We start from the raw sequence: 20843 nt of genomic DNA on the forward strand, positions 1-20843 counted from the left end.
TAAAAAAAAAAAAAAAAAAAGAAAGAAAGAAAGAAAGAAATGGATTCCAGGCCCGGTGGGTGGATCACTCCTATAATCCTAAAACTCTGGGAGGCCAAGGTGGGCATATCACCTGAGGTCAGGAGTTTGAGACCAGCCTGGTCAACATGGTGAAAGCCCATCTCTACTAAAAATACAAAAATTAGCCAGGCGTGGTGGCTCACACCTATAATCCTGGCTACTAGGGAGACTGAGGCAGGAGAATCGCTTGAACCCAGGAGGCAAAACCTGCAGCCAGCTAAGATGTCACCACTGCACTCCAGCCTGGGTGACAAGAGCAAAACTCCATCTCAAAAAAAAAAAAAAAAAAAAAAAAGAAAGAAAGAAAGAAAGAAATAGATTCCAAATGTCCAGCTACCATCATTCAGTTTCCACAAAAACTTTATGATATCAGAAAGGGATCTTGTTATGCAAAAAAGACTGAGTACCAATACCTTAAAATAAACGTCTGTTGTTTAAAAAAAAGTTATTTCTATGGCTTATTTTTAATGATGACAGAAATTAACAGCTACAATTTATCAGAAAGTATTTTCTACAGGCCAGGCCCTTGCAGCACTTTCAAATATTGTATCTAATTCTCACAACTTTGCAAAGTAAATATTACCTCCATTTTACAGACAAGAAAACTAAGATTCTGAGAGATAAAATCACTGTTTAGAGGTCTCACAGATAACAAATGAAAAAGAGAGCTAAATTGCAACAAATTTAATTTCAGCTACTTTCTCTACTGCCTTCAAATATGAATAGATCTCATGTATCCTCAAAGAACCCCTTCTCATTCCTAAAGATTTTACCTTATCTTCCTCACTCTTGTTACTAGAGATATCAATGAAAATTCAGATTAAGGATAGGCCTTTGGAAATGACAAAAGGAGCTCATAGTGAATTCCAAATATAAATTGTTTTTCGCTAACTTTTTTCCAGGTTTTAAGAGGTAAAACCTCTTAACATTGAGACAACAAATGTGTACTTTCCATTTGAAAAATTTAGCCAGTAACTGTACTAATACAGGTGATCAAATAACTCTGTTTAAATTAATCAAGAAGTGTATGTGGCGGGAGCAGGCACAGGGCTATCCACCTGTAGTCCCAGCTACTCAGGAAGCTGAGGCAGGAGGATTCCTAGAGCCCAAGAGTTCAAGACTGCAGTGAGCTATGATTGTGCCACTGCACTCCAGCCTGGGCAACAAAGCAAAACCCGTCTCCAAGAAAAAAAAAAAAAGGCGGCGGGGGGAGGGGGTGGTGGTGGAAGGTATTCCAGTAAAAAGTGACAGACTGACTACATACATTTATCTTCTTTCCTTCCCCAAATCCTACTCAAATGACAATCTAGGAATTTTTTAAAAGTATAAAACTCCAAGAATAAAAAGCATGGGAAAGGTGACAGCAGCAGATAAGAGGTTTAATAATTTTTTAGAAGATAGAAAACAGAGAGAGTAGTAAACTGACAGCACACAAAATGAAAAACCTGAAACACCTTCAAAAACGGATACCAACAGAAAGCAAGACATTCTGGCCCCTAAAACCCCAGAAGTGTTCAGAAAGTGGAAGTATCAGGTACTTAAGGTAGATTTAAGGAGACAGGGCTAAATACAGAAAGACTGATTGAATAAGCAGTTAACAGGTCCACTCCCAGTCTCACTCAACTCTCACCTCTACCACCATATCCTCCATCCTCACTACCCTACAGCCAGGAGCCAGCAGTTAATTAAAGGATGGGGGAAGGACTCAGGGATACCACTCCAGACTCAGCAGACGGCAGAAGTGAGAAACACAGATTGAAAACAAGTCTACATACTAAATAGTAGGATCTCCAGCCCCCTTCCTTTATCTAACTCCATAACATCCACAACTAGGGGTATGTTTACTTAAAAAGTCTAACTGCAGGAAAACTAGGATATTGGCTGTGTGTTCCAAATATTCAGGATTTAAACAATGACACATGAATTACAGATTGTCCACAACATAGAGCATTTGCAATATATCCAAGAGTGATCTCTAAAGTTAAGCACTTAATATTTAGTTATGCATTTTTAATTCTTTAATCAAAGTACTAAATGGTCATTAGCTTGCACTAGAAAATGCTCTTGGGGATTAGTTTCACAAACAAGGATTTATACTCCTCCCACAAACACATGAGGACTGTGAGAAATACAATGTAATTTTCAGGAACCCAATGCATAAGGCCCCCCAAAAGATGCTAACAGCAAAAAATACATATATAAACTAAATAACAAATAGCTAAAAGACAAATCTCACTGTTACAAATTATCAGAGATAAAAGGAACAGATGTAGTCAGTCTAGTAATTAGAATCATCTCAGGAATTTATAGAAAACAATTTTCAAAAATCAGATTTCCAGCTGGCGCAGTGGCTTACATGTGTATCACAGCACTTTGGGACACCGAGGTGGGTGGATCACCTGAGGTCAAGTCCAAGACCAGCCTGCCTAACATGGTGAAACCCTATCTCTACTAAAAATACAAAAATTCGCTAAGTGTGGTGGTGTGCACCTGTAATCCCAGCTACTCAGGGGGCTAAGGCAGGAGAATCGCTTGAACCTGGGAAGTAGAGGTTGCACTAAGCCGAAATTATCCCACGGCACTCCAGATTCCTCAAGAAAAAAAAATAATCAGGCTTCTCAGGTTTGAACCCCCAGAAATTCTACTTTCTATAGATATTTAGTGGGATGCACATATTTGCATTTCTGTATTTTTAGAAGCAGCCCAGGTAATTCTGCTGCACATGGGCAGTGAACCAATCTCTGAAAAACACTATCCTACATTTCAGAAATGACAGGCCCTCATTTAGGGCAACTAAACAGGCACTGCCACTTAATGGCAGAGAAAGACCTAGAACCTTAACTTCTGCTGCTACAAATTCTTGGAAAATCCCAAAATGAGAGACAGCAATATATACACACGTACAGCAGTGAAAGGAAACTAAATCAGTATAATTTGTCCTTTTTGTCATGACTGTAAGTAGTGAAAGTTTTAGAGCTGAGCAATAGCCACTACTCATATGTTGCCACCAAAACTAAAATGTTTTACTTTTAGCAAACTAAAATTAAACATTCAGGTCCTCAGTCTATCGAAGCAAATTTCAAATGCTAAACAACCACACCTGACTAGTGGCCACAATTGGACAATGCAGATATAGAACACCTACACTGCAGAAAGATCTACTACTGGCTAATGCTATGTTCCTTTTTCTTTTTCTTTTATTTTTATTTATTTATTTTTTTTTTGAGACAGAGTTTCATTCTGCTACCCAGGCTGGAGCACAGTGATGGGATCTCAGCTCACTGCAACCTCCACCTCCCAGTTCAAGCGATTCTCGTGCCTCAGCCTCTGGAGTAGCTAGAATTACAGACATGTGCCATCATGTCCGGCTCATTTTTGCATTTTCAATAGAGACAGGGTTTCACCGTATTGGCCAGGCTGGTCTCGACCTCAGGTGATCTGCCCACCTCGGCCTCCCAAAGTGCTGGGATTACAGGCATGAGCCACCATGCCCGCCTGGCTAGTGCTATATTCTAAAGCTTGCCTACTCAGACAGTCACAAAGGCTGCTTTCCTTAGAATGCCATGAAGAAGACTGACAATGACAAAACCTACAATAGTCAAATGCCTGGTAATCAAGTGCCTGGCCTACTTTGATAATAAAATATAGTCACGCACAGTAAAATGATGTTTTGGTCGACAACAGACCATATATACAACAGTGGTCCCATAAGATTATAGTAGAACTGAAAAATTCCTATTGTCTTAGAAAAGTCACAGCTTATAGCCATCATAACGTTACAACACAATTTTTTATGAATTTACTATAGCCTAACTGTACAGTGTTTGTATAAAATCTACAGTAATGTACAGCAGGAGGTGAGTAGTAGGCGAGTAAGCAAGCAAAGCTTCATCTAAATTTACAACAGCTCCCCACTGCTCACATTATAGCCTGTGCTCTGCCTCCTGTCCGGTCAGCAGCGCCATTAGAGTCTTAGAGGAGTGTGAACCCTATTGCAAACTGCGCATGCAAGGAATCTAGGCTGCTGCTCCTTATGAGAATCTAATGCCTAATGATCTGAGGTGGAGTTGAGGCGGTGATGCCAGTGCTGTGAAGCAGCTGTGAATGCAGATTAATATTAGGAGAGAGGTTTGACTGCACAGAGACCATAATAAATAAATTGCTTGCAGACTCATATCAAAACCCTATCAGTGAGTGGCAAGTGACAATTAAGCTGCATCTTGTGGCAGGCTTTATAGTAGCAAGAGAATTGATGTGTTTCAATTGTACAGCTGCATCTAGTGGCAGGCTTTAAGTCAGAAGCCAACATTTATTTCAGTCCACGCATGACCCACCCAGTATTTTATTTACTACTTCCATCCACACTTCTTTCCCACACTGCTCACTTGTCTCAGCCACAGTTTTGGTAAGCCCACAACCTAACCCCAGCCAAAATGAGTAAAAAACAAATGATTGGAGAGCTTCTTTGAAAAGGGGGAAAAACCCAATGACGAGACAGCAGACGATTCTAAGACTGCCAACAAAAGCAAAGCTGCATTTAAGAGAAAATACCAAGGCTCCTACTTAACTAATGGATTCATTGCAACAGGTGATTCACATTCTCCAAGCCAGCTTTGTATATGTGGCAACCAGCTATCCAAGAAAGCCATGAAACCTTCAAAACTGCTTCATCACATGGAGACCAAGCACCCTGCATTAAAAGACAAGCTTTTGGAGTTACAAAAAAAAAAAAAAAAAAAAAACATGAACATGTTCTTGTTATCGAAGGCCACCACTTCATCAAGTGTGTCTGCACTCTGAGTATCATTCTTAGTGGCTAACCGCACTGCTAAAGCTAACAAGTCCTTTACTATTGGTGAAGAGTTGATCCTGTCTGCTGCTAAGGACATCTGTCATGACCTTTAAGGAGAGGCTGCAGGTCAAAAGGTGGTATGTGTTCCTCTTTTGGCTTGTACTGTAACTAGACGAATGCATGGAACAGTAGAGGATACTGAGGCACAATTGTTAGGATTAGTGGGTCACCGTGGTATGCAATCCAGGTTGACAAGTCTACTGATGCTGACAACAAGGCATCAATGCTTGTTTCTGTCTGATATATTTTTCAGGAGGATGTGCATAAGGATATGTTATGTGCACTTTTGTTGCCAACCAACACCACAGCTGCAGAACTATTCAAGTTTTTGAATGATTACATGTCAGGAAACCGAATTGGTCATTTTGTGTTGGTATATGCACAGACAGAGCAGCTGCCATGACTGCACACCTTTCTGGTTTCACTACTCGGGTCAAAGAGGTCATTTCTGAATGTTGAGTCTATGCACTGTGTCATCCATAGAGAAATGCTGGCTAGCTGAAAAATGTCACCTGAACGATATTTTGCAGGATGTGACTAGAATTATGAACATTAAAGTACATGCACTTAAATCACATCTGTTTGCACAGCTCTGTGAGGAGATGGAAGCAGAGCACACACATCTTCTCTTAGTGAGATGGCTTTCTAAAGGCAGATCACTGGCTAGAGTTTTTTAGTTACAAGAGCCACTCCAGAGATTTCTTTTAGAAAAACAATCACTACTAGCAGCACATTTCTGTGACACAGAATGAGTCACAAAACTTACTTGTATGACACATTCAACCTGCTCAACAAACTCAATCTGTCACTTTGGGAGAGATGGACAACTGTGTGCAGGTCAGCAGATAAAATGGCTGCATTCAAAGACAAATTGAAATTATGGGAGCAACAGGTGAACACTGAGATTTCTGAAATGTTTAAAAAATGAGCAGAGATTTTGAAAGAGACTAAGCCAGGGCCTTCTTCCTCCCAGCTGGTGCATGATCACCTGTCTCAGCTTTCAAGAGTTTAAGCATTACCTCCCAACCACAAAAGACCCCCAAACTGGAAAAGAATGAATCCACAACCTATTTGTGAATAAACCAGGTGAATTGGCTTTGTCCAGGCTAGATCAACTGCTTCAGATCACAAATGACAGTGGGCTTAAAAGTATGCTTGAGACAACTTCAAATATCCATACATTCTGGATTAAAGTCACGGCAGAATATTCTGAGATTGTCACAAAAGCACTGAAAAGCCTGCTTCCATTTCCAACTTCCTATCTCTGTGAACCAGGTTTTCTGCAGTGACAGCAACCAAAACCAGATTAGGGAGTAGACGGAACATAAACAACACACTTTGTGTGTCACTGTCTCCCCTCGCCCCCAGATGGGACCATCTAGTTGCAGGAAAACAAGCTCTGCCTCCCACTGATTCTACATTATGCTGAGCTGTATAATTATTTCATTACATACTACAATGTAAAAATAATAAAAATAAAGTGCACAATAAATGTAACATGCCTGAACCATCTCAAAACCATTCCCCCTCTCCCTGGTATGCGGAAAAATTGTCTTCCACAAAACTGATTCCAGCTGCCAAAAATGTTGGGAACCACTGGCCTACAACATATAGGCTAGATGTTTTACATACATATTATCTCAACATTACACTTATTGAAAAAGACATTTCCACTGTTTTACAAATAGAATATAAGGCTCGGAAAGGTCTTAAATCTAATAAATAATAAGATCAAAATTCAAATTAGTCTGTTAGAATCCAGTGAAATTCTAAACTTCATATACGATAGATCAGAAGAGAGATGCAAAGTTAAAAAAACAGTTACAGACCAGTATCGGTAGCATTAACATTATTTAAAAAAAAAAAAAAAAAAAAAAAAAGTAAACCAAAAGGGGGGGAGGTCAGCATTAAATGCATAGGAAAAGAAAAGTCTCAAAACAATGGCAGTACATCCAAGCATAATCCAGGGAAGAAGACACCCTTAACTGAGGACCTAACCCATTTAAACACTGTAAAACACTGGCCTAACAGCATTAGATAAATGAATCATTAACTCTCTCTTTCTAATTATAGTACATAATCAGCCAGCCACCTTCTAGCTATTATGTATCTCCCTTTACAGCTTGGTGACAGGAAAAAAGCATTTTAGCCTAGAATGTGAATGTTAGGTACATTTCCCATCGTAAATAGTAATTTGGCACCCAGATGTTGATACATCACTCCCATGTGAGCTTAGTATCATTCAACCAATCACTTAACTATATACTATTGCCCAAGCCCCATCAATCCAGTTATGGAAAAGACCAAATTATTATGAGAGCCTGGGCCACACTGAATTTACCAGAGTAAAGACAATCTATGAGGCTTCTTGGCAGCCAGTCTAATGGTGTTCCCAAGCAACACACTGACCTCAAATGCACCTTCTACTCTAACTCCATCAGCATTTATTTATCCCTCAGTGAAAGTCCTAAGAGTTCTATCAAATTTCAAATCTACCCTTCCTCTTCAACCCTCTACCTATCTCAGTGGAACCACAGAGCATGCATAGTGATGAAAGAATGGAATTTGGAGTAAGGCAGACCTAGGTTCACTATCTTGACTCCACCATTAACTAGCTATTTGACTCTGGACAATTACTTAAATATGAGAATCTATTTTCTCATAAAATGGGCTAAACACCTATGTTAACAGGCCTGTTGTAAAGATCACATGAGATAATTCATTCGGCAAATATGGGTTGCTAAATATGACAGATACGCTGTGCTAGACGATGAACACTGACAAGTATTTACTACTCTGCCTGACAAATAGCAGGGATTTGGTAAATGCTATGTTATTACTATTGTATTTCATCAAATCTAGGATGCCACTAATAATAACATACAGCATTATTTTATGTGCTTCTAAGAATTGAAAAATGTCAGCCAATTAAACTATGGCATAGCATTTATTATAAGACATACCCTGATCTCAGATGTTAAAACCTGAAAAAAAAAAACAAATATTAAAATTGATTAAATAAGGTATTAATTCAAGTCTTCATTATCTTTGGCTATGCTGTTTGGTTTTCCTGTCTTTGGTTTTGCTCTATCCAAAGTATCCTCCAAGATCTAGATTACACATCTCACTTTGCACTAACCCTTCTCCCAATCTCTTCTTTAAAATATTTCATGCTTCACACCAGCAAAATGTTTTCACTTCTTAGAACAGTATTGCAGGCCCTTCACTCGCACTCCCAGCTCACCTTCCCAACTTCACCTTACCAGCTCTTCAACATATCTAAACCAGACTGCATTAACTATGTTTGGATACTTCCACTCATCTTTGCCTCTGTTTTCTATTACTCTATCTGCCTAGATTTCCCCCAGTGCCCTTTCCCCTCTTGACTGTGTGTTAAAATCATGCTCAGTATCTAGTACCCAGTTCAAATACCACCTCTGTAGATCCTTCCAAGATAAATGTCTTTGCTCTCTAGGGTAAAATCAATTGGCCATTCCTCTATAACATAATCACAGTATATACTATGATTAGGAGCCACCCAAATTAAGAACTACTCTAAGGCAGGAACTCAGTCTTACTTATTTCCTGACAGCCTAATACCAAGTTAAGAATTCAGTGTCTGAAATATCTGTGTCATATCTGTGTCTGAATTCTGGTTCTACCACTCCCTAGCAACATGACCTTGGGCAATCTACTTAACCTTAGACTCAGCATCTTCTTATAATGGGTATAACAAAACCTACCTTACAAGGTAAGGATTAAATGTAAAATGCTGGCATACCAGAGCACTCAACAAACATTAGCTGTTGTTATTATCATCATTACTGTTTCATTATTTAAAAAAAAAAAAAAAGAAAGAATGAAAGAAAGGGGACACTCAGGTATACTTAGTAAACTGGTTTCATTCATATTCTTATCTTCTCTACCCATATATGCTCTGACTTTGGCTTGGCAACTGGGGTTACAGGTAGAGGATATACTCTTCATGTACAGGTAATACATGTAACCTGTGCTAACATTCAAATACAGGTATGTTACAGTGGAATGAGGCCAATTTATTTCTAAACCTTCCTGATTCTTACTTTCATTGTTACCTCACCCCTCAAGCTTCACCCTAATTCCTTAGTCCTATCTCCTCACTCAAGATAGGGTTCCACTTATGACCATATACCTAAATAGGGCAATGCCTAACTTTCTTGTTGTTGGGTAAATAATAACATAATTAATATACCCAGTCTTTTAATTGGCATTCACAAGAACTATTTTAGGTTATCAACGGGATCTAACCAATTAGATACAGATAAATGTATTAATGCAGATTAACTGAGTAATCATTAACAAGAACATTTTAATCCCTACTGACTCTTACAAAGAAACTTCATTCTTAAAATTTTAAAGCAATGTTTATACAGCAATGATAAGCCTTAACAAGGTACAGCAGTAAGCTGAAAGCCAATATTCTTATATCAAACTCTGCTATCAGCTAGCTGGGAGACTCTCACCAGGTATCTTGGCATCTCTGCTGTCAATTTATTCATTTGTAAAACAAAGGGGTTGAGAAGGTCTCTTTCAACTCTAAAAAGGATTAAAAATTACATTTTCACTAGAAAGCTGAAAAAAACTAAAACTAGATAGGCACTAAAAACTCAAGCAACTCACTTAAGCCATTCAGACATACTTAAGAACACACACGCAAACTTCACCTCAATTTTAAAAAAGAATATACAAAGTCTATAACTAAGGTGACTACAAGTTACAAGTGACAAGAGAACTAATTTACTTCACAGCCACATAACTGTTCTCACCCGGTTTTCTTACCCTATACAAAAAGGTTAAGAGTGATTCATTAAGATAGGGAAAATATTAGTGAAAAATTAACAAAGCCATTTTCCATGAAAACCTAAACTGGACAAACCTGCAGAAACAAGCTTTGAGGCTCACTTTCCAAGTCAAAAATACTCTTAGCTAATCATTACTTAATATTGCTGAGCTCTGCAGAAGAAATAATTTTAATAGGAAATTTATTGCTCTTATTATGTGCCAGGCATTGTTCTAAACACTTTTCATATTTTAACTCATTTAATCCTCACAACAATCCTGTAAGTACTATTATTATCCCTGTTTTACAGGTGAGGAAACTGAAGCACAAAAAAGTTAACGACTTGCCTGAAGTCACTCAACTAGTAAGTTAGTGGAGCTGGAATATAAACTCAGACAGTCCGAATTCAAAGTTTTTTCTATGTATCATTAACATACTAGCATATTATATAAAATAAGGAACAATAAAATGAATCAGGGTGATGGCGTTAACTCAGCTGCAAACCAAACCATATAACCTGAATCATGTCATCTCTTTCACCATTTGGGTAAAAAAGGAAATTGAAATAAATAATCTTTAGAGTTCCTTACCACTCCAACATTCCACGATTTATGATCCAGAAGCCAAACACCAAAACTCTGACATGGCAAACAGCTATGTCCACGTTAGTCTTCCTCTTTTTATCCTTATCACCTTATCTCCTTACCTTTTTCTTATGACTCATTTTCATAAGTTCCTTTATTTACCAGCTGGCTCTCTAGCAATAGTTATACTGATAACCTTGAGGAAAATATAATTTAACAGAGGTGAACCCTATCCTACAGACTGCACTCTACTATCTCCAAACCATGCAGACTAAGACCTGGGATTAAAAATAGCCCAACCATTACTTCACTGGACTATAGAAAGCTCAGTGGTGCTTGAGAACAGGTCAGACCAGGCCTAAATGTATGTATGTACAACTGAATGGATTTATTCATTTTTCATAAAACAGTAGGATGTAGGAATTAAGAGCATGGGCTCTTACAATCTCCACAATTAGCTATTCACAATTAGTATCAACATAATCAATTGCCTAACGGCTCCAAGATTCAGTCTCAGCCCTGCCCGGCCCCCGCCCCTAGAAACAGAGCTAACAACCTAACAGCTTGCTATAAGAGATGTTTTTAAAGAGCTTTCCACAGTGCCTGATACAGTAAGTGCTCAAAAAATAACAGCTGCTATTATTGTCATTACTATTGTTATTTACAATTTCCGTACAAAAGCAAAAGCTCCACATCTGATTTGATTTGATTTCAAATTCTGGATCCATTTACTTACCAAGTATACAGCCTTAAGCAAATTACTGATCTCTGTAAGCCTGGGTTTCCTCATCAGTAAAATGCAGATAATAAATCACCTATCTTACAAAACTGTTGTGAATACTGAGATAACATATGTAAAGCAGCTAATACCTGGTCCCTAACTGCTCAATAAATGTTAATTCCTTTCTCCTTAATGACAAGCTTACCACACTTCTACTAATTCAATTTAGAGAAAGGAGAGTGGAATCAGGGATCAGATGAGATCCAGGGAAGTCAACTTTCTTTTCTCTATTGTCCTTGCTCTACAGCAGATACCAGACACTCTTCACCCAGGGGACTCCTTTATCCTCTTCTATGTTTGATAAGACTAGAGAACCTTTTTTCAGGCTATCTTCAAACTTCCTTTTGGAAGAAGTCCAGTGCTCCAAGGCAGTAACTCTCAAAATGCCTTCGGGTCCTCAAAACCCTTTCAGGGAACCCAAGGAGTCAAAACTATTTTCATAATACCATAACTTCATTTGCTTTTTTAACTCTTATGCTTTCATGAGGATAAAAAGGAGTTTTTCAGAGGCTACTGCTATGTGATTCCTTATCTCTGATGGCTAGAAGGTGTGCTTATACACTCATGTTTTAAACATTTCTCAGTTTTCATTTCTAATATAGTATATGTATCATGGACACTGGAATCCTCAATAACTGTTAAAAGTTTCAAGCGGTCCTGAGACCAAAAAGTTTGAGAACCACTACTCTAAGGTATAAAAAAAGCCCACGAAGCACATGGATTACTCTATGAATTCCAACTTTGCCAAATCTAGCCTAGACAACGCACACGAAAATAACCTAAAAACTTTCTACTTTTCTCTATGATTAAATTTCAGTCCTTCAATCTTCAAAAAAATCACTTGTTCATTAGTTATTTACGCAGAGTCAGTGATAGAAATGGATTTTAGGATTTATATCTGATTTCTGGTCCAAGGTCTTTGTAATACAGCAGGTCATCCTCAATTAATAAGACATGACTGCCCAGGGGTGGTGGCTCATGCCTGTAATTCTAGCATTTTGGGAGGCCAAGGTGGGCAGATCACCCGAGGTCAGGAGTTCAAGATCAGCCTGACAAACATGGTGAAACCCCCATCTCTACTAAAAATACAAAATTAGCCAGGCGTGGTGGTGCATACCTATAATCCCAGCTACTTGAGAGGCTGAGGCAAGAGAATCACTTGAACCCAGGAAGCAGAGGTTGCCATGAGCCGAGATTGTGCCATTGCACTCCAGTCTGGGCAACAAGAGCAAAACTCCATCTCAAAAAATTAAATAAAAATAAAAATAAAAGATGACTATGCTTTCTTAATATATTAAGCCTCTTGTTACACAGATTGTGAAAAATTTAAGGTATGTTTTTTTTTTTTTTTTGACACGGAGTTTCACTCATGTTACCCACGCTGGAGTGCAATGGCGCGATCTCGGCTCACCGCAACCTCCGCCTCCTGGGTTCAGGCAATTCTCCTGCCTCAGCCTCCTGAGCAGCTGGGATTACAGGCACGCACCACCATGCCCAGCTAATTTTTTGTATTTTTAGTAGAGACGGGGTTTCACCATATTGACCAGGATGGTCTCGATCTCTTGACCTCGTGATCCACCCGCCTCGGCCTCCCACAGTGCTGGGATTACAGGCTTGAGCCACCGCGCCCAGCCAATTTAAGGTATGTTTACAGTAAATTAATTATATTTTCCTTTGACTCCCCAGCAAATAAACCATTTTTAACGGGTTTTTGTTTTTTGGTTTTTTCAGACAAGGTCTCACTATGCTACCCAGGCTGGAGTGCAGTGTGTACTTTAGTAGAGACAGGGTTTCACCATGTTGGCCAGGCTGGTCTTAAACTCCTGACCTAAGTGATCTGCCTACCTTGGCCTCCCAAAGTACTGGGATTATAGGTGTGAACCACTGTGCCCAGCCTAATTTTTAAAGGATTTTCTGATCAGTCCCTATACATACCACACTTGCTTGGTGATGGGAAGAAATAGGTGACTAAATAGCAGTCTGACTAAACAAATGAGACTTTAAAGGGATATAACTTAAGTTATACAAAAGTAATTCAAATTTATAAAATAACCATGTTCCAAGTCCTCAATCTTCAGTCTTCCCTTTATACACCATGTTTTAATTTTGAAAATACTATGTTGACTGAAATACAAAATCAAACACAACATACACACAAATTTGGTGTGTGTACGTGTGTTGGTTTTCTTCTGCTATTTTTAAGATAGTGAAAGCACTGAATGACAACTGAGCCTATAGCAAAGGAAAACTTCTGTAAATTTGTGGAATGAACAAATGATTTGTAAGGTATCTGTTCATGAGCTTTCTCTGCTGGCTTCTTTTAGCATTTACTAGATAAGGAGAGAGCTGAAAAGGCTAATACACTGGGCAAGAACCCGGGTGAATTCTGACACTCATTCCCAAAGGCCACCTCAATACCAGGCAACCCACAAACCAGCTGTGGTTAATCTATACAAGTTGGGCAAAGTCTTCCAAATTTTTATTATGTCAAATCCCTATTTTAAAAAAAGTTTTATTATGTATTTCCAATATATGCATATTTATTTATTATACCCATCTATATCTGTGTACAATGTAAAACAAAATTGTTTAAAAAAGAAGTTTTAAAAAGATGACACAAGCATGAAATAATTTTTACCTTTCATTTATGAATTAGTACAAAAATATTTTTGATCTAAGAAATTATCAATAACAATGCCTTTAGAGAACATAACTGGAAAGTTTCATTATTTTTTTTAATTTTCTTTAAAAAACAAAAAAAATTTTAATAAATAAAATCTTAACATTTTATGATACAGTATTTCAAAGGTCTGGTTCAAAGTTCAGAAATGACTTTATTTTGAAACTTAATTATAATGGCTACAAACTGAAAAACAGACCTCATGAAGGTAAGTAATATATATACTTAGGGTCAAGTTCACTGTGACTGACAGTAAATGTAAAACCATACGTTAAAGAGCTAGTTTAGGCTCTTTAAGGCCAGGAGTAGTGGCTCATGTCTGTAATCCCAGCACTTTGGGAGGCCAAGGCAGGCAGATTACTTGGGGCCAGGAGTTCGAGACCAGCCTGGCCAACATGGTGAAACCCCATCTCTACTAAAAATACAAAAATTAGCTGGGTGTAGTGGTGCACACCTGTAATCCCAGCTACTCAGGAGGCTGAGGCATGGGAATAGCTTGAACCTGTGAGACGGAGGTTGCAGTGAGCTGAGATCAGGTCACTGTACTCCAGCCTGGGTGACAGAGTAAGGCTCCGTCTCAGGGGGAAAAAAAAAAAAAGGAATTAGCTTAATGATTTTTAAATTTTTGGCAAACTTCTTGTCAAGTCTACTAAAGTATCATTGTTTTTATCTGTAATTTGGCTGCCAAAAAGCTAGTACTAGAAGGCAGAAACGTCAGCTCTGTCATTTTCTTGTTGTTCACTTGTGCTTGCATTATTGGTATTATTGTTATGGCATCTTTACAGGAGTCTTTTTAAGACATGTGTATTTCCTAGGGGTAAATTTGGCTAAAACTAGATAAGAATTTATAGATTTATTTAACTACGCACCCATAACTGGATTAATGTTTATCCACAAAAGTGAATAAGTGAGAAAGCCACTGGCAATCCTTCTGTGTTCCTCTGAATACCTGTATATGGCCTCCTTAGCAGGGGTACTGCATAAATTCATTTATTAAATACTAGTAAAATTTTATTTCTTCCTTTTCTTATGCATAAAAGTGATTAAAATTAACAGTTCTGTCTCCCCTTACTTTTCTTTTTTTTTGAGATGGAGTCTCGCTCTGTTGCCAGATCGTTGCAGTGGCACGATCTGCGTTCACTGCAACCACCACCTCCCAGGTTTAAGCGATTCTCCTGCCTCAGCCTCCTGAGTAACTGGCACTACAGGCATGCACTACCATGCCCAGCTAATTTTTGTATTTTTAGTAGAGACGGGGTTTCAACATTCACCATGTTGGCCAGGATGGTCTTGATCTCTCGACCTCATGATCTGCCCACCTTGGCCTCCCAAAGTGCTGGGATTACAAACACTGCACCTGGCCCCCTTAGTTTTCTAATACTGTCTTCTAATACTGTCTTACTCCATGGGAGTTTTAGGTACACTCCTTTGGGGCCTACAATTCAAATATACCTGAAATTCCTACCCAGCACAACTCAATCATTCTCTTAAATGCTTCCCAGATTAGGACTGAATTTGAAGCTAGGACTAATTTTCCATGGTCACCCCAGGTCAAATAAGATTCTTAGGTTCTTATGATCTGGGCCTTCACCCAAAAGCTGATCCAAAACCAACCTTCAGGGATAAACGGACAAGTATAATCTTTCCAGGATACTCTCGCAAACACACTTAAAGATAATGAAGAATAGTTATAGCTTCCTGTCTTTACAACATTCATTCACTCACTTAAGAAACATTTGTAAATGCCAACTATCTCATTGACGCGATCATTTACAAGTGTTACCTTAAATATGCTATACTATACTTTCACTTACAAAAGTGTCTGAAAGAAAAAGTGTGGTTTGTGCCCCATCGGGTGGCCAAACTGGAAATTTCAAACAAGTTACAGCAAGCCAAGTTAACCCTACCTAATCAACATAATACCTTTGGGAAACTGAAGCCTGTAACATGAGTATTCCCATGAGAGAGTTCTATAAATGAAAATCATAATAATGTCATAGTAATTTTCCTTATACTTGAATACAAGGGAAGTGTAGTGCATGCAGAACCTCTCTCCTTTCCAAAATCCTGCAATAAAAAATTAATTCATGACCATCCCTTTTAAGTTAAATAAGGGAGTTTCACTGAGTTAACATCTTATTCACAGATCAAAATATCATCAAAAATTTTTGAAAGATATTATTAATTTTAAAGGATGCTATTATTAGTCCTGTAAGTCCTGTCTTCTTCATATACCAAACATAATTAAACCATTAAAAAACACAGAATTTTAGAGCTGGATGAGTCCTTAAATAATATGGGGCTGTGAGCTTAGAAATCAAGTCCAATTCTCTAACATCAAGGAAACTTAGATGTTTCTTAGCTAAAAGAAGAAATGATTTCATCAGAATCACACAGTGTGACCTGACTCTCAAGGCTTACATGTGCTCAAGAGACATACACACATATTCCTAACAAGTGGCTTAACCCCTCTGGACCTTAGTTTCCTTGTCTGGAAAAATAACGTAGATAATCTTTAAATTCCCTGTTAGCTCTAAAATCCTGTACTTTAAAAACCTTGTTATTTTAGTATCGTGTAAAACAAAGCATATACTGAAAAAAAATCATTCCTGGGTCCTGAGAAACCAAAGAAATACAGGGCCCTAGGGAAAGTCAGCAACCTAACGCACCAAATATATTTGCTTCTCTTGCTAATATTCTGCAAAATATTAACATGGTCATACTAGTCTATTTGGTTGAAACCAGTCTCAGTTAATTTTGATTAATCAATTGCAGAGCTTTAAAATACATAATCACTAATTCTAAATTTTTTTAAAAAGCTCTTATAAAGATTTATTGATATTCTATTTTATATGCCAAGATTGATACTAAAATAGATCATTGGAAACAGGAATTGTCTCTGCTTTTTTGTGATTATTCTTTGTAAAAACTACTTACAAGGGGATTGAACAGATTTTCTTTATATGGCTTCTCCATGCTGGTCTATTATTTTATGCTTTTATGCTTTACTATTCTGCCCATGAAGACTGAATCTATGAACACCACAAATTATTTTTAAATTTAAAAAATATAATAATTTTCAGGAAATTGATGGGTTATTACCATTAATAACTTTAACAATTCAAGAAATAAAAACCATTAAAAGTTAAAACAAAAACTTATGAATTAGAATGGGCCTTGAAAAGCTCTGGCCCCTATATAGTTAGTTAATGGAAGAAGAAAGAGCCCGGGAAAGGCAACAAAGATTGTCCCAGGTCTCATGGCTAACATACACAAAAACTACCATTTATTATGTTACCATATATACATATTATATATAATTAAATATGATTATAGATGTAAAACAAAATTTTCAGAGTCTAACTCTCTGCTTATTTCAAGTAATATTTAATATAGCAAAATGACACAAAAACCAAAGAAGCTGAACAGTTCATACTGATTCACAACACTAGAAAGCACCCTAGGCTAGAAACCAAGGGTAATACACCAAAATTTCACCACCAGTGCTTAAAAAACAAATCCCAGCATCTGTGTTTAAAGAGTATCATCTTCATATGAGAACCTACAGTTTAATTCATTATGAAAAGGTCTTTTTCCCTAGCAAATTTTTATGGATGTCCTTTTTCCCCAAAGTTTTAAACTGCTAAAATTCCTGGACTCTAAAGACACTTATTTACATCTCTCTATTACTTTTAAAGGAATAGCAGCAACTCTTCAGAAACAATACGCAAAACAAAGATTCCAACCCTATAAAATATTCTTTGACTCCAATTTACAAAGAAAGGTGCCCCTTATTTAATTTTGCCTACTAAACGAGTTTATCTAGGACAGGAATCATACAGTAGGAACTCTCTGCAGAATCAAATTTCAATTATCCACAACAAATGAATTTTTCAAAACATAATTTATAACTGGCCTGAGAAAGATAATGCAGACACAACACACTCTCAGGAATTTTGCACCTCTGTGACCAACCTACAGTAAACATTTATGAACAGTACCCCAGTAGACTATGTGAATGAGGAGTCCCAGAATCACTGTGGTTCCTCCAGCCACAAAAGTGACATTTACGAATGAAGAGGGTTCATTTTCAAATTAAATTATGCTTCTCTTTCCAGTCCCAGGTATTGCAAATTAATACAATTCTATGAAATAGTTAACCATTGAAATACTTAAAATGAATCACAGCATACATCCAGCCACTAGTACTTCTGCCCAAAGCATTCCGAGCTTTATAACAAATTTAAGATGTGCTTCAGCATGCTCCTGTCCTGTGCCTCTATGAAGAACTGGCAGTGGTGCTGAAAATTACTACTAGAAAGATGACAGGCCAATACCCTTCTTTCAATAAAAACCATCACTTGGACTCCAGCCAGGGTTTTAAAACCGAATGTTATTAGAAACAATAAATCAACTCTGCAGGCTGAAATGTTAGTCCCTCATTTCATTCATTCTTACAAAACACGGCCACAAAACACTGTTAAGAAATTAAGTGACAAGAAAGTATTATTAATTCCTGGTCTTTTATTTCTAGCAATAATCAAATACTCTAGGTTGCAATATTTCACAATATTCAAGATTCTGTTTAACCTGGATCTCTTTCCCTGTCTTCCTCAATATTACAATGGCTATATGAATAAATACACTCACTGCTATTACCCAAACCTCCTATCACTAAACTTATAAAAAATTATATGGGGAACTAAAATAGTTTAATTCATAAAATCTAGCTAGGTTATGTGTGTTCATATTGATTTTATATTCTTTGTTCCTGCACACAAAATGAATGTGAATTCCTGGAGGTTACAGATAAGTCTGTCTTTCTCTATCCAGGAGCTGAACTGCCAGCTACTGAGAATAACCTATTGCAATGCTTAAAGCCCCTTAGGTATCTTGTCTTCTGAATATATAAATGGATTCATTATCTTTACTTTTCCCTGTATTAATGTAAGGTTCCTTACTATCTATTAAATCCCTTCCAGGAGTGTTAGCACAGGAATTGAAAGGGAATGGGGAGCATGATTTCTGTAATACACAGGTAAGGTATATTGTTTACAATATACTAATTTTCTCCCCAGCTAGCAAAAACTTAACAGAAAATATAAAAATGTAATTATCTTCCCTCCATTCCAAAACAAGAGGCAAAAACAGATGTTATTACTCCGTAGACTTCATGCAATCAGTAAACAAGAGTCTTAACGCAGAACAGTTGATTACAACGTGTTTACAAAAACTATAACCACTGCATATGTGATACACACTTAAGTCAAGTTTCAACCCCGTTACAAAGCCTTTGTCAATAGCGGGCAAGTGGGAAAAAGCCGAAGGGCTCTGTGGAATGAAGGAAATCACTAGAGGGGCTTCTCTTGTAAGAGGATTCCTTGGTGAGAGGTGAGGAGAGAGAAACAAGACCTAACCTTGGCGAGGGGGCGCTCGCCCAGGGTGGGGACGAGAGGTCAGGGCGAGTGGGGAGAAGGGGATTAGCGTGGAACCGCCGCGCCCCGGAGCTGCCCTCGCACCGCGACTCCCCCACCTGCAGCTCACCCTCCCACCGTTCCCCGGCCCCGGCCCGGGCTGCGCCTGTCCTCCCGGCCCTCCGCCTGCATATCCGTTACCCCGGCGGCAGCGGGGCTGCGGGGGAGGGGAAGGGCAGCGGGGCCAGGAGGCTGCCGGCCGCGGCGGGGATGCCGCAGTGGCTCCCCGCGGCAGCTGGTCAAAGTCTGCCCGGGCACAGGGAGGCAAGCCGAAGCAGAAGGCGGCAGTGGACGTCAGGGCGAGAAGGTGGCCCCTCCGAGTCCTCCCACACCCCGGCCGCTGCCGGTACCTCATACTGGATGTATTGCTTCCTCCACTCGGGAGTGATGTGCGCAGAGAGGTGCTCGGCGAACTTCATCCTGCCGTCTCCCCCTCACTCCCACTCGGGTCCAGCAGCTACAGGCGGCGGCGGCGGCGGCGGCAACAGCGACTCCGACTCCTCCCCACATGGGCCCAGGCGCGGCGCGGCTCTGCGCTTCTCTCCTCCTCCGCCGCCGCCGAGGTCTCTTCAGAGCCGCCCGCCCGCCATCTTCCTCCTCCTCTCCATAGCTCCGCCCCTCCCCGCCCTCTAGACGTCATCGCCATGGTAACCGCCTACACCGCCCTGACCAAGGGGGGGCTGAAAGGGGTGGGGTTTGGGTACGTTTCTTAAGACTCCGCCCCTTATGGGCTGTACGTGCTACAGGCCCCTCCCCGGACCTCTTGAGTCTAGCTCCTTGGCCTACAGCTGCTCCCTACCGCCGGCCTGGGAAGCCGCAGTGTAGCTATTGCAATTAATATTAATACCGTAGCAACAATGATCCACACAAGGCGTTTATGTTTACAAAGAACTGTGCAAATATTTTTCCATTTTAATATTTATTCTTCATAAAACCTTTTGGTTTTTGGTTTTGGAATCAGCACTAATCCAAACTAAGTTGCTAAAGCAGATAGTTCACGACTAATGTATTTAAAGGAACAGTATTTTACATAATCTAGGTGCTCAATAAATGCTCGTTTAATTTAATTAAAGACATCAATGCCAAAAAGTGCATGCTGCTTCTGAATTTCAGTGTAATTGTCTAATCCTGGGGGCTATCAGAAAGGCCATTAAAAACACCAAGTGCAGGTACCAACTGCAGTTGTCAACTGAGCTTCCTAAGGTTGGGGGTAAGGGTTGGGAGGGAAAACAATGTTGGAAGGAAAGAGAACCCCCTAGAAGTACAGCTCTAAGCCCACCCCAGTAATACCAGAAACAAGCCCAGCGTCCAGGCTGAACTGTCCCTGGGAAACATGGGAAGAGACCACTCATACAGCTCTGTACTGCGTTGAGTGTGGGAGTGATTGTCTTGGAAGACCCGATTTAATTCAGAAACCCAGGTCCTGCCCTGGGTGGAGGAGATTTAATAATTTATTGAGGACTCACTGTCCCTGTACCAAGTACTGTTCTAAACCTCTTACATGTACTTTGTCCCTTAATTCTAACAATTTTTTTTCAGTCTTGCTCTGTTGCCCAGGCTGGAATGCAGTAACACCATCATGGCTCACTGCAG

General features: G+C 39.1%; 1 protein-coding gene across 1 annotated transcript in view; it reads right to left on the reverse strand.

Moving 5' to 3' along the window:
* XPR1 (xenotropic and polytropic retrovirus receptor 1) overlaps positions 1–19870 on the reverse strand; it is a 236200-nt gene extending 216330 nt beyond the window's left edge. Inside the window, exon 1 of the mRNA XM_032291238.1 lies at positions 19601–19870. Within this exon, the coding sequence (XP_032147129.1) occupies positions 19601–19669 (69 nt within the window). The 5' untranslated portion in view covers positions 19670–19870. The remainder of the gene's footprint in view (positions 1–19600) is intronic.
* Between the last annotated feature and the right edge of the window lie 973 nt (positions 19871–20843).

This window comes from Sapajus apella, unplaced genomic scaffold, assembly GCF_009761245.1.
Source record: "Sapajus apella isolate SASKATOON/1434 unplaced genomic scaffold, GSC_monkey_1.0 scaffold25, whole genome shotgun sequence".
Taxonomy (NCBI): Eukaryota; Metazoa; Chordata; class Mammalia; order Primates; family Cebidae; genus Sapajus; species Sapajus apella.